General features: G+C 52.2%; 1 protein-coding gene and 1 long non-coding RNA gene across 3 annotated transcripts in view; one reads left to right on the plus strand and one right to left on the minus strand.

Annotated features, from left to right (window-relative positions):
- ZER1 (zyg-11 related cell cycle regulator) overlaps positions 1-14,542 on the minus strand; it is a 30,907-nt gene that overhangs the window by 12,265 nt on the left and 4,100 nt on the right. The window contains exons 2-8 of one of the 2 annotated variants that reach the window (XM_082403455.1): positions 6,737-6,988; positions 5,272-5,422; positions 4,611-5,047; positions 4,122-4,298; positions 2,198-2,312; positions 1,907-2,053; positions 1,407-1,574 (exon numbers count right to left, since the gene is read on the minus strand). In XM_082403455.1, coding sequence (XP_082259581.1) covers positions 1,407-1,574; positions 1,907-2,053; positions 2,198-2,312; positions 4,122-4,298; positions 4,611-5,047; positions 5,272-5,422; positions 6,737-6,894 — 1,353 coding nt within the window. In that variant the 5' untranslated portion in view covers positions 6,895-6,988. Of the gene's footprint in view, positions 1-1,400; positions 1,575-1,906; positions 2,054-2,197; positions 2,313-4,121; positions 4,299-4,610; positions 5,048-5,271; positions 5,423-6,736; positions 6,989-14,542 lie in introns of both variants that reach the window. The other variant, XM_082403454.1, reaches the window with a different exon arrangement.
- LOC309634006 overlaps positions 6,995-14,542 on the plus strand; it is an 85,479-nt gene continuing 77,931 nt past the window's right edge. Inside the window, exons 1-2 of the long non-coding RNA XR_014247810.1 lie at positions 6,995-7,596; positions 7,954-14,345. This is a non-coding gene — a long non-coding RNA (uncharacterized lncRNA). The remainder of the gene's footprint in view (positions 7,597-7,953; positions 14,346-14,542) is intronic.

Raw genomic sequence — 14,542 nt, forward strand, 5'->3', positions numbered from 1 at the left:
TTTTTAAGGAGATTGGGTTGCTGAGGGCAGTATTCACATTTCTTTTGTAAATTTATTTATTATTTATTTATTTTTTTGGCTGTGTTGGGTCTTCGTTTCTGTGCGAGGGCTTTCTCCAGTTGTGGCGAGTGGGGGCCACTCCTCATCGCGGTGCGCGGGCCTCTCACTATCGCGGCCTCTCTTGTTGCGGAGCACAGGCTCCAGATGCGCAGGCTCAGTAGTTGTGGCTCATGGGCCCAGTTGCTCCGCGGCACGTGGGATCTTCCCAGACCAGGGCTCGAACCCGCGTCCCCTGCATCAGCAGGCAGATTCTCAACCACTGCGCCACCAGGGAAGCCCCCCAAATGCTTTAAAAATACACAAACCCACTGCTCCAGCCATTCTCCTTTTAGACGTGTCTCATGAGGAGCATCAATTACTTGTATTCAGCAAAGCCTTATTTGAAATAGCAAAACATGAAAAGCAACCTAAGTGTTCAACCGTGGGGCTGACTCAGTAAGTGCAGCCCGTGTATTCGGGGAGCCCTGTCCTGCTACCCCCTGGGGATGGGGCGTGTCCACTGCCTCTGAGCCCCAGCACAGAGTCAGCACCAGGGCAGCCTCTCCTTGGATGAGAACGCTTCACACTATGCTGACACCAACAATTATGAAGCCGACTGTTCAAACCGGCTGCCCCGGGGGGGGGGGAGGAGAGCTGGGATTGGAACTTTCACTTTCTAGTTAGTGCATTTTCTATTACTTGAATTTATTTTCTAAGCATTAGGTATCTCACTTTTGTAATCAGAAAAGAAACAATGCTTTTAAAATTTTGTTGTAAAATGTTGTGTTGATATGGGAGATGTTCACATTTATAAGACACTGTTGAAATGAAAATCCAGGTTACACAGTATACACAGAATGGTCCCATTTACTAAATAAATATGCACAGACTAAAAGCCAGAACAATAGATATCCAGTGTTAATCTTGGCTCTCTGTGTGCTGGGATTACGGGTGTTGTTATTTTTTTTCTTTTATACCTGTAATTTTTCTCCAGTAAAAATTTTGATTACTTTTATAATAAAAGCAGTTATTGAAAAAAATACCCACCTCAGCAGAGTGTCACTGGGCAGAAGGGCTAAGGAGTTAGCACGAGCAAAGGCCCAGAGTCAGGACGACAGGGTCCCTGGGGGAGGGTGGCAGTGGGCGATGGACTGGCCGGGTGGGGCCAGGTCCCAGAGTCTGGCAGTGATGCCGCGGGAAAGGGGGGTTGGGGGCGGGGGGCGGTACAGAGCCAGGAGAGAAAGGGTGAGAGCAAGCATGGCACTGGGAGGGCTCTGCGAGCCTGCTGGCGAGGCTGGGACACACAGGGTGAGCAGGAAGTGGGGTGGCTGGGTCAGAGCAGGCAGCGGGTAGGGGCTCACCGTCACCTCCTGGTAGGATTCCATGCCATTCAGCACCACCTGGATGACCTGCCGGCGCAGCTTGATGCTCTGCTCTGAGCGATACTCGGAATTGGTCAGGTAGAAGAGGGCAGCGCTGCCTGTCACTTGAATGTTCTTGTCATACTTGTGGCACTTGAGGGCCGTGATGACCAGCTGTATGAAGACAGAGTACGGGCCGGGGTTGGCCAGGCCTGTCGAAGTTGCGCGGGGACAGGCCTGGGGCTGTGAGAGGGGGCTCGGACGGTCCTCTGGGGCAGGGCTCAGCCTGATCCTGCTTCCTGAGGGCAGAAGTAGGGGTTGGGGAGCAGAAACTGGGGCAGGCCAAGGTGCTGGGACAAGGCCAGTGCTGGGGCAAGTTAAGCACCGCGAGGCAGGGCTGGGGTTTGGGAGGCGGGACGGCCGGTGTCCTGGGGAACAGGAGGGGTGTAGAGGAGGGAGTGGTGGGAATGGACCGGAGCCCGAGGGCCCCCAGGGTCGGGACTGACCTTCAGGGCCCGCAGAAGCTGGTTGCAGCGTTCAATGCGTGCGATGTCGAAAAGCAGGTTGATGGCCCGTGAGGTGATCTCCGGCCTGTGCTCTGTGTAGGCCTCGATGGCGTTCAGCACCTGTTCCTCATTTTTGTCACCACTCACCTGGAGACGGAGCATGATCAGAACATCCCAGAAGAGGCCAAGCGGTGGGATGCCCGATCCCAGCGCCATCTCTAGGCCGGGGGCAGACCCCTCCTTCCCTTCTCCCGGGGCGCCCTGGTCCTCCCCTCCCCCTCCCCCTCTCACTTTGTAGGCCGGAATATGCGTGAGGCGGCACAGGGAGGTCTCGAAGAGCCCAAGGAACTGCAGTGGCCTTTTCAGAGCCCGGAAAGGCATGATGCTGCTCTTGGAAGGCTCGATGCTGAGGGAAGAGGGTATTGGGGTGAGTGGCCTGGGGCCCGGGGCTGCCCTGGGTCAGCATAAACGGGGGCCTCTCCCTGGGGGGTGGCGAGGCATTTCCTTGGGGTCCTCTGATAGGCCCTCCGGCCTTGTCTCTTTTTTTTTTTTTGGCTGTGTTGGGTCTTTGTTGCTGAGCACGGGCTTTCTCCAGTTGTGGCGAGCAGGGGTTACTCTCTGTTGCGGTGCACGGGCTTCTCACTGGGGTGGCTTCTCCTGTTGTGTAGCATGGGCTCCAGGCATGTGGGCTTCAGTAGTTGCGGCACACAGGCTCAGTAGTTGTGACACGCGGGCTCTAGAGCGCAGGCCCAGCAGTTGTGGCGCACAGGCTTAGTTGCTCCGCGGCACGTGGGGTCTTCCCGGACCAGGGCTCGAACCCATGTCCCCTGCATTGGCAGGTGGATTCTTATCCACTGCGCCACCAGGGAAGCAGAGAAGTCCCATTTTTTTTTTTTTTTTCTTTTTAAAGGCAGGGGATAGGGCTTCCCTGGTGGCGCAGTGGTTGAGAATCTGCCTGCTAATGCAGGGGACACGGGTTCGAGCCCTGGTCTGGGAAGATCCCACATGCCGTGGAGCAACTAGGCCCGTGAGCCACAACTACTGAGCCTGCGCGTCTGGAGCCTGTGCTCCGCAACAAGAGAGGCCACGATAGTGAGAGGCCCGCGCACCGTGATGAAGAGTGGCCCCCGCTTGCTGCAACTAGAGAAAGCCTTAGCACAGAAACAAAGACCCAACATAGCAATCAATCAATTAATCAATCAATAAATCTTTAAAAAAAAGGCAGGGGATGGACATAGACCCCACCTCTTTATTTATTTATTTATTTATTTATTTATTTATTCATGACTGTGTTGGGACTTGGTTTTTGTGCGAGAGCTTTCTCTAGTTGCAGCAAGCGGGGGCCACTCTTCATCGCGGTGCGCAGGCCTCTCACTATCGCGGCTTCTCTTGTTGCGGAGCACAGGCTCCAGACGCGCAGGCTCAGTAATTGTGGCTCACGGGCCCAGTTGCTCCGTGGCATGTGGGATCTTCCCAGACCACGGCTTGAACCCGTGTCCCCTGCATTGGCAGGCAGATTCTCAACCACTGCGCCACCAGGGAAGCCCCAGACCCCACCTCTTGATGGGAGGGTGACAAGGTCACACTGTAGAGAACACGTGGGACAGGAGATACTGTTGCAGCCATCTTTGGAGAATCCTATCTGCCATTCTCGTGAGGATGTGTCACCTTTAGGTTCCCCCAACAGTCATGAAGGCACATGCCCGTCAACCAAAACCCACTCCATTCCGGTCGGGGAGAGGGCTTACGGCCAGTGACAGCTGGATGGGTTTGAATCAGCTCTCTCCTCCAAACAACGAACCTGGGGACCAGCCTGTCTGCCGCAACACCTAATGAGTGGCGGGTATGCTGGCCTTACCTTAATACCACCACACCAGCTCCGGCCAGTCTGAGTGCCATAATCTCCCAGTCACTCCCCATGCAGTACCTCCAGCCTTTGCACATGCTGTTTCCTCTGCTAGAACACGCTTCCTCTGGCAAACTCAGAATGAGCTTTCTGCACAGCCTGGGTGCCATTCCTCCTCCTCCCTCCTTCCTGACCCTCAGGGCAACCCCAGAGCTCTGTGCAGCCCTAATAATGACCCGTCTGTCCCCACGAGCTCACACAGACTCGGGGGGGCCTAATTTGTTTCTTTCTGTCCAGCATCCAGGACAGCACTTGGTCAATGCCTGTTGAATGATACCCTGCTAGCAAACATGGCAGGTGGGTCCCCACCTGGTCTGTCCTGCATCCTCGTCCATCTTGGAGATGCTGCAGTTCTCCAGGATCATGTGGCCAGAGATGTCCAGGGACATCAGGTTCCCCAGCTTCTGCACAAAGAGGCTCAGCACCTTGCGAGTCAGCTTGAACTTGTAGTAGCTGGAGAGGCGGTCTCGGGAGATGTCCAGGTGTCTGGAGATTGGAGTTGGGGGCACAGGTCAGGAGCTGGACACAGACTGGGGCTGCCTCGTAGACCCCTGCTGTTTCAGTCCATGGCAGGGGAGGGCCCATCCCTGTTACAACCACTCCAGGGCGTTCTGGGAAAAAACGTGCTGGGACCCAGGTGCCCTTAACAGCCCCGATCAGACCAAAACAGTGGGTTTAAGGAATGGGACTGTCTCTTCTATCCCCACCTTCTGCCTGGCCGGGGGCTCAGGAATCTTCTGGGACTGACAATCCCCACCTCCCCACCCCCACCCGGCGAGCTCTGGGCTCGCAGCTCACCGCAGCTTGTGCAACTGGACAATGACACGGATGTGGTCGTCCGACAGGTCCATGTTGTAGAGCACGAGGGACACCAGGCTGTCTTTCCACTGGGTTAGGAAGGCCGCGTCGCTTGTCTGGATGCCCGAGAGGTCCAAGGCGGCCAGCGAGTTGAGCGGCCGCAGCAGGGACTCCACAGGGACCCCATCGATCATGCGGCCCAGGTTGAGGAAGCGCAGGCGGCTAAAGCCCTCGAAGGTGAAGTCCTTGACCAGCACCTGACAGGTGGGGTTGACGAGGCACTCGTCTTCACAGCCCCCCGGGTTCTCCTCCTCGTAGAAGATGTTCGCGCAGCCGAACAGGCTCAGGGACACCAGGGTGTGGCTGAAGCTCCTCAGCGTCTGCAGGCTCTTGGCGGACAGCTTCTCGCAGTTGGTCAGGTACAGCTCCACCAGGTCCTGGCGGCGGGCACAGCCCCGTTATCACCTCTGCACCTACACCCCAGCCTAGGCCTGGCCCTGGGCCACACGTGGGGCTTGGGGAGGGGTCTGCACAAGGGGGAGAGCCCTGGAGGCGCCTCAGGATTCCTGGGCTGGAGGTGACCCGTCCTGCCCCAACTCCGCCTGACCGTCTCAGGGTGGCCTCCCCTGGCCATCCCCGGTGCCTGGTGACCAGGTCTCACCTGCTTGCGAATGGCTTCCAGGTCCTGGTCCTGCACCAGGTCCTCGCGGAGGTGGATTCGGGTGAGGCGGGTGCTGCGGGGGTCCGAGAAGAGGCTGAAGAAGCTCTCGTGCGGCTCAAAGTTGCAGGCGGCATTGACCAGCTCCACATACCTGGGAGGGAAGGAAGCCTGGCTCAGGGCAGGGACCCTCATCCTCCCTTCAAGGCCCAGCACAAGCCCTCCCCTTCCTCTGAAGCCTTCCCTGATCACCCCGGCAGCAACCTCCATCTCCTCCTCCTCCTCCTCTTCCTCACAGCACCTGGTTGGATCCTGACTACCCTACAGATGAGATTAAGGGTGGCCCCAGGAACCAGGAGTCCAAAGGCAGACCAACTGGTGATAAAGGGGCCTCTATCGATGGCGAATCCCAAGCTCTTACCCGCCAAACTGTAGACGCTTCTATAACAAACATACACGTCCACACTCCCCATCTTCTTTAAGCCAGCTTCTGACTCCTTGATCAGCCCTTCCCAGAACCCTGTCCAACAGGAAGACTGAGCCGAGGGGTTTGGAGTTCCCAGCTGGGTACAGAGCAAGCGCTTGGTAAAACTCTGTTGAGATACCAGCAGATGCAAGGATCCTGGTCTGGTGGAAAAGGCTGTGGAGTCAAACACCATCCTGGCTTGGCTGTTCACTACCTGGGCAACTTCACACGAGTAACTGAAATTCCCCAGACCTCAGTTCCTTCACCTGTAAAATGGACACAACTCTGCTCTGCAGTGTCCAATCTAGTGCCTGACCCACATTAGATGCTCAGAACATTTTTACAAGTTGGGCTCTCAGGTCACACCCAGGTTCCCACTTTTATATGTGACTGTCTAGTCTAACAATTTCCCTCTGGGCATCTGGACCGAACCCCCAGCAGTCAGGCCTGTATATCATCCTTCTAGGAGCCTCTATTAGTGGGGAGTCCCTCGGAGAAGCCACATAGAGATTTTCTGAATGATCTGATCCCTGCTCAGGGGTCCATTATTCTGGCATTGGTGCATAAATATGTATGTATTCAGGTTCACACACAGACACGTGTTCACAGGCATAGGTGCATCGTGTGTGTACGCACACGCATGTGCACACACACAAACACACACACAGGACAGCATATAACTCCTTCATTTATATTATATGAGAGGTTTCTACACCCTCTCATAGGTGTAATGCATACCTGCAGTTTCACACTCAAACCTACCCTGTGCTGCAGAAGCCCACGTGTGTGCAAACACATTCCTTCACGTGCGCCCCCCTCCACACACATACCAACATGCACAATTACAACTTTACAGTTATGGAGGGGCCAGTGTTCTCTTGCACCCACAGATACCCACGTGTGTGCACATCCCCACGGGGGGGCACACACAATGCTCCCAATCTCTCCACACACACTCATGCTGAGGCTCAGGCCCCTTGCCCCAGCCCCACGCCTGCTCACTCGTTGACGAGCCGGTCACAGATCTCACTGGGCAGGAAGATGTCTGGATGGAGCCGCAGAGTCTCCTTGTCCAGCAGGTAGCCCAAGGTGCCATCCAGGTTGCGCAGGCAGAAGTCGGTGCAGAGGGCCATCAGGGACTCAGGGGTGTCTGACGCCATGCTGGGAGCAGACAGGTGGGCCACTCCGGGACAGGGGCCCCCAGGGGCAATGGTGACTCCCTGACACTCACAGGATCATTGGCTGAGCCACGGCCTGGGGAACGGGAAAGAAGCTAAGTGAGCCACGCATAAGGGCCAGAACTACCAGCTGCCCTACGTCCACTCTCCAGCAGAAAAGCTGAGGCCCCTGGATGGCACATACAAATTAGCAGCTTAGTAGGGTCAGGGCCCAGGACTCCTGATTCCTCCCTTCCCTGCCCTGCTGTGCTACCACCTACGTGTGATTTGACCTGCAAAGAGCAGGTGGCGTTGTCTGAGCATTTCGATGACCTCCCAATGTCTGTGGGCAGATGTGTGTGTTGGGGACCCCAGTGCTTGGGTGGGGATTACAGGGGCTTTCTTTTTTTTTTTTGGCTGCACCTCACGGCTTGTGGGATCTTAGTTCCCTGACCAGGGATTGAACCCGGGCTACGGCAGTGAAAGCGCCGAGTCCTAACCACTGGACCGCCAGGGAACTCCCTACAGGGTCTTTCGTTAACAGCTAAATTGTGGTGTCCATTGCTGTGTGTGTGTGTGTGTGTATATATATATATAAAACCTGTATATAGCTGTCACTGTTTGAACGCTTAGTACGCTTAGTATGTGCCAGTGCTTTAAAGACATGTCATCACTGAATCTCATTGTATATGATTAAGAATGAAGGCTGGGCTTCCCTGGTGGCACAGTGGTTGAGAATCTGCCTGCTAATGCAGGGGACACGGGTTCGAGCCCTGGTCTGGGAAGATCCCACATGCCACGGAGTGGCTGGGCCCGTGAGCCACAACTACTGAGCCTGCGCGTCTGGAGCCTGTGCCCCGCAACGGGAGGGGCCGCGATAGTGAAAGGCCTGCGCACCGCGATGAAGAGCGGTCCCCGCACCGCGATGAAGAGTGGCCCCCGCTTGCCGCAACTGGAGAAAGCCCTCGCACGAACCGAAGACCCAACACAGCCAAAAATAAATAAATAAATAAATAAATAAATAAAGTAGCTATTAAAAAAAAAAAAAAAAAAAGAATGAAGGCTCCTCACGAGAGCAATGAAAATATACTTCCACATAAAAGTTGTACATAGTGGTATTATCCATAATAGTCAAAATGGAAACAATTCAAATGCCCATCAACTGATAAACGGATAGACACAAAAACATGGTATAGCCATGTAATGGAATCTTATTTAGCAATAACAGGAATGAAGTACTGACACACGCTACAACACCGCACCTTAAAAACATTATGCTAAGTGAAAGAAACCAGTCACAAAAGGCCACATATTTTATGATTCCATTTGTATGAAATGTTTAGCCAGAACAGGCAAACCTACAGAGACAGAAGTAGATTAGTGGTTGCCTGGGGCTAAGAGGTTGTGGGGGGCGGGGATGGGGAGTGACTGCTAATGGCTGTGGGTTTCTTTTTTGGGGGAAGAAAATGTTCTAAAATTGACTGTGGTGATGGTTGCACAACTCTGTGAATATCCCCGAAACCCACTGAATTGTCTACTTTAAATAGATGAACTGTATAGCATAGGAATTACAGCTCAATAAAACTGTTATTTAAAAAGTAAGGTCTTGGGACTTCCCTGGTGGTCCAGTGGTTAAGACTCCGTGCTCCCAATGCTGGGGGCCTGGGTTCGATCCCTGGTCAGGGAACTAGATCCTGCATGCTGCAACTAAAGATCCCACATGAGGCAATGAAGATCCCGTGCGCTGCAAATCAGACCCAGCACAGCCAAATAAATAAATAAATATTAAAAAAAAAAGTAAGTTCTCATCAGATAGAGAAACACAAATACTGTATGATATCACTTACATGTGGAATCTAAAAAATAGAACAAACTAGTGAATATAACAAAAAAGAAACAGACTCACAGAAATAGAGAACAAACTAGTGGTTACCAGTGGGGAGAGGGAAAGGGGAGGGGCAAGACAGGGGTAGGGGAGTAAAAGGTACAAACTATCATATATAAAATAAATAGTCTATAAGGATATATTGTACAACATAGGGAATATAGCCAATATTTTATAGTAACTATAAATGAAGTGTAACCTTTAAAATTGTGAATCAGTATGTTGTACACCTGTAACATATAATATTGTACATGAACTATACCTCAATAAAAAAAAAGTGAAGTCTCCTACTACCTTCATGACCTTGAGATAGGTAAAGCTTTCTTAAGTAGGACTCATAAGGGAAAAATGATAAACTGATATGTACTGAAGTGCAGAACCTTCGTTCATACACACACAAAAATTAATTTGACATGGACCACAGACCTGTATGTGAAAGGTAAAATGATAGGTTTCTAGAAGAAAACATAGGAGTATATCTTTATGATTTTAGAGTAGGCAATAATTTCTTAAATAGGTCACAAAAAAACCATAGAGAGAAACTGATAAATTGGACTGCCTCAAAATTTAGTATTCTTTTCATCAAAAGGTACCATTAAGAAAGAGAAAAGGCAAGGGACTTCCCCGGTGGCGCAGTGGTTAAGAATCCACCTGCCAGTGCAGGGGACACGGGTTCGAGCCCTGGTCTGGGAAGATCCCACATGCCGTGGAGCAACTAAGCCTGTGCACCACAACTACTGAGCCTGTGCTCTAGAGCCCGCGAGCCACAACTACTGAAGCCCATGCACCTAGAGCCCAGGCTCCGCAACAAGAGAAGCCACCGCAATGAGGAGGCCACACACTGCAACGAAGAGTAGCCCCCGCTCGCCGCAACTGGGCAACAAAGACCCAACGCAGCCATAAATAAATAAATAAATAAATTTATAAAAATAGGAAAAAAAAAGAAAGAGAAAAGGCAAGCCGTTTATTATTGGAAGACGTTTCCAATAATATATCCAACAAAAGGCTTGTATTCAGAATATATAAACAACTTCTACAGATCAGGACATAGCATCCAGTTAAAAAATAGGCAAAGGACTTGAACAGGCATTTCATAAAGGATAAAGAAATGCACAATAAGCGTAAAGGAAAGGAAAACCATAATGAGATACCATTTTGCAGCCACCAGAAAGGCTCCACTGGAAACAACAGTAATACAGGCAACACCCAGCTTGTGTTATAGTGAAGCTATGGCACGAGGGGAAGTTACCCACACTGCTGGTGGGAGTGTGGATTGGTGTAAACTGGGAGTGTAACTGGAATACTGTGTGACACTATCTACTAAAGCTGTACAAACACATATGTTCAGTGTTCAGCAGCTCCACTACCAGATGTACACCCACCAGCAATGCATATAAACGTTCACGAAAAGACACAGACAAAATGTCCACAGCAGCACTATTCCTAATAGAACAGAACCTAAATGTCCACTGACGTGAGAATGAATATTACGGTCCACTCACCAATGGAACACACCAGCAATGAGAATGTACCACCTCACAACAGCTCGGATGAACCTCACAATGTTTAGTGAAAGAAGCCAGACGCAAAAGAGTGTATACTCATATACTGAATGAATCCATTTATGTTTTACTCCCTTAAGTTAAAAAACAGGAAAATCTGGGACTTCCCAGTGGTCCAGTGGTTAGGACTGCACGCTTCCACTGCAGGGGGCATGGGTTCGATCCCTGGTTAAGGAACTAAGATCCTGTATGCCGGGTGGCACGGCAAAAAAACTAACAAACAAACAAAAACCAGGAAAATCTAATCTGTGGTGGCAGAAGTCAGGACTGTGGTTACTTTGGGGGTTTGGTTCGGAGCTAAGAAGCTTCTAGTCCCTTATCTGAGTGCTGGGCGTACAGGCATGTGCACTCTGTGAATATTCAGGGAGCTGTATATTATGACGTGTGCACTTTTTAAAATGTATATTGCGATCCAACAAAAAGTTAAGAAAATGGCCTGGACACCAAAGAGGTCCACGTTTAAAAGGAATTCGGGGTTCAGCTAAGTAACGATCTAACTGACTATGCATCCTCAGCTACAATAAGTGGCTAGGAGAGAATGAAAACTGAACCTTCACATTCAAGTTGAGTGAACAAGATAGAAAACAATCCACCATTTATAGACCTGAGGACAGTCAGGAATTAGTCCCAAACCATTTTCCTATGAGAGTTTACATCAGAAAGGGGAAAAAATAGGCAAAATGAATCTATGGTGTTAGAAGTAAGGGTGGTGATTACCTTTGCAGGGAGGCAGTAATTAGAAAGTGGCAGGGGGGCCTCTGGAAGGGCTGGGACAGGTGTGTACACCTGTGGAAATTCAACAAACTGTCTGCTCATGCTTTGTGGTCCTTTCCTTATCTATATTATCCTTCAATAGCTATTGCTTTTTTTTCTTTTAAGTGAAGGCTCTAGGTTAGACAGATCTATGTTTCAATCCAGTTCCACAATTCACAGGTATATTACTTAACCTCTCTGGACCTCAGTTTCCTCATCTGGAAAATGGGGACAACAATCCCCACTTCACAGGGCTGTTGGGAAAATGCCTCATCTCAAGCTTGAGATGACTCAGTGCACAACAAATGGTGGTTATGAGCCCAGCTTACAGATGAGGAAACTCAAGCTCAGAGAGAGGGGCTACTCTGTCCAAACCGGCAAGTGAACCTCATCTCTTGGAGGGTTATGCAGGAGTTCAGTTTGCCCCTGGCTTCTTGGAGCCTCCTAGTCCACATGTGAGCCTTCCAGGCTGCTCAGGAAACCGAGTGGGCGGCCACAGAACGCTGTGCCCTTTGCAATGGCCAGTTGTAAATTCTGGCAGCACCACTCACGGGTGACCGTGCTCTAAGAGCTCTGGAGCCCGGCCAACCCAGCTCCAAGTCTCAGCCCTGCTGCTTAAGAGCTGGTGAACTTGGGCAAGCGTCTTCACCTCTGTGCCTCAGTTTCTTCTCTATAACAGAGAACACTGTGTGAAGATAACACGGAACAATACAGAAAGGGCTTAGCGTGGTGCCTGGCACATAGTAACTGCTCACTAAAAGGCAGCTTTCATCATCATCATCCCTTTCTCCTACCTCACCTGCCCTGGGCCCTAGAGCAAGGTCTGTTCCTGCCCAGCTCCAGGCCCTTGCTTCTCAGGCCTGGGTCTCCTGCCACGAGGCCCACTGTGCCAGCTGTCCCAGTGGTGCCGTGACACCCTCGAGGAAAAGCACAAGAAACAGGCTGCCTGGACCCTGGGCATGGCCTTCCTTTGCCTGCACTCACTTTCAGATCTTGACCCAGAAGGAGCACCGCTGGCAGGGAGACGCACCCTGCTGGAAACTGCCAAGTCCAATCTCTTCAAGCAGTCATTCAGGGCTTCCAGAAGTGGAACCAGCTCTGCGGCCTACTCACCACCCCCTGACTCCCTACTCCAGCTGAACTGGCCTCCTTCGTTGTACTGGCAATACGCCAGAGGCACAAGGTCACCTTCGGACCTTTGGTCATCCACTTTCTGTTCTAAATACTGCCCCCAACCCCCCAAACACATTCATGTCCCTCTTCCAGGAAGCATCTCCCAACCACTCCAGCCCACACTACCTTTGAACTCTCCTCTTGACTCAGCTGATGTCTATGCACCCTCAGGCCTTAGTGTCACTTCCTCCAGGAAGCCTTCCCTGACCCGCCAGGGTGCTCTTGCTGTGTGCCCCCATAGGCCCTACCATAACAACTAACATTTGGGACTGATGCTGTTTTAATTATCCAGCTTCCCTGCCAGACGGCCAGCTGCACGAGGGCAGGAACCGGGCTGTCTCCTCTGACATCATCCCTGTACTTAGCCCAGGGTTACTGTCTATGGAGCACTGTAGGTCCAAGGGTGAGCGAAACCAGACAAGGTCTTTGTCCTCGTGGAGCACACTGGCTCTGGAGCGAGACAGATCTCCACCTAAGAAGCACACAAACCCACGCCACGTAACTGGGCCCAGTGCTCTGAAGGAGGGGGTGGGACCTGGGACTCTGGGTGCCCATGCCAGGGGACCTGCCCTGGACTGGGGAGTCAGGGCAGGAGTCCTTGGAAGTGACGTTTCAGCAGCGACCCAAAAGATGAGTCATAGTTCACTCCAGTGGCGGGGAGAGAAGGGAAAGGCGTTCCAGGAAGAAGGATAAGATGCTCACAGGCTGAAAGGGCAGAGGGTGTGGGACACTGGCACCATGGGCCCAACACCACGACTATTGGCTGAACAAGGGGCTGCACACCCCATGTGGGCCTGACACGTTGTAGGGTTGCAGCACATGCAGGGAACCTGGGAGGCAAGGCACGCTCTCAGATTCCCCCTGCCCACCATGCCCAGGACAGTGCTGGGCACCCAGTGGCCACAGTGGAACCCTCACCACTCTGGATGAGAGAGCCGCCAGGGGCTTTGCCCTTTCTGCAGGATGAGCCCAGTCACCCAGGTAGCCACTCTGCCCTAACCCTGCTCCGCAGGTGGAAGAAACACCACCTTGTCAGCTGCCAAGATCACCAAAAGCCTCCAAAAGATACCGGGCAGGTGGCACAGATCTGCTAACCACGTTTTCGCGGTGCTGACCCCGCTGCAGGGGGCTGGCGTGAGCTGGAGGAGGAAGGAGCCATCTGTCTTGGCACCAAGGCTGGAGGCCTGGGGGCCGGAGCACCCTGCCACTTGGGCCCCTTCCAGCTGCAGCCTGGCACCGGCCAGAGGTGGCCATCTCTACCCACCCCATGCCCAGCCCCTAGGGTTTCTCATTCTCGTGGCAGGCACCAGCCATCTGGGATTCTGGCAACGGGAGATGGAGGGAACTCTGATTATGACAGAAGAGCACACGGTAAGAAGAACCCTGTGTCTTTCTCCATCCCGTCTCTTGCCTGGATCCACCAGGAGCTATGACATCCTGGGGGTGGGCAGCAGTGGAGAGCGAATAGCAGCAGACACCTCCAAGTTGGCTGCTTCCAGTCTGAGCTCCTTAAGGGGTTTATTTCATGTAGTCTCTAACTTAACCAACAGACGACATTCCCTAGGATCCTGTGCTTGCGGCTAATTCATCATTTATATAACAATCTGTCTAATGACCCCTCCCCCAGCCCACAAGCTCCAGGAGGACAAGAACACTTTCCACTTCCACACTCCTGGATCCTCAGGGCCCGGCCTGTGCCTGGCATGTAACAGAATAAAGGTTTGTTCTTGCCTGAGTTATCACACTAAAAAACCGTGAGGTAGAGATTGTTACCCCGTTTTCTGACGAAGACACTGAGGATTGTCTAAAATCACACAACTAGGGACTTCCCTGGTGGCTCAGTGGTTAAGAATCCACCTGCCAACGCAGGGGACACGGGTTCGAGACCTGGTCTGGGAAGATCCCACATGCCGCGGAGCAACTAAGCCCGTGCGCCACAACTGCTGAGCCTGTGCTCTAGAGCCCACGAGCCACAACTACTGAGCCTGCGTGCCACAACTACTGAAGCCCGCGTGCCTAGAGCCCGTGCTCCGCAACAAGAGAAGCCACCGCAATGAGAAGCCTACACACCGCAACGAAAAGTAGCCCTTACTCGCCGCAACTAGAGAAAGCCCACGCTCAGCAGTGAAGACCCAACACAGCCAAAAATAAATAAATAAATAAAATCACACAACTAACAAGAGTGGGACACAATCCAAACCTAAACCAAACCCATGCTTCTCACCAAACCATCCAGTCTTCTGTCTATCCAATGTAGGGGGAAGAGAATGTGAGGTCC

The sequence above is a fragment of the Balaenoptera borealis genome (genome assembly GCF_965194805.1).
Source record: "Balaenoptera borealis genome assembly, chromosome: 8".
In the NCBI taxonomy this organism is placed as follows: domain Eukaryota; kingdom Metazoa; phylum Chordata; class Mammalia; order Artiodactyla; family Balaenopteridae; genus Balaenoptera; species Balaenoptera borealis.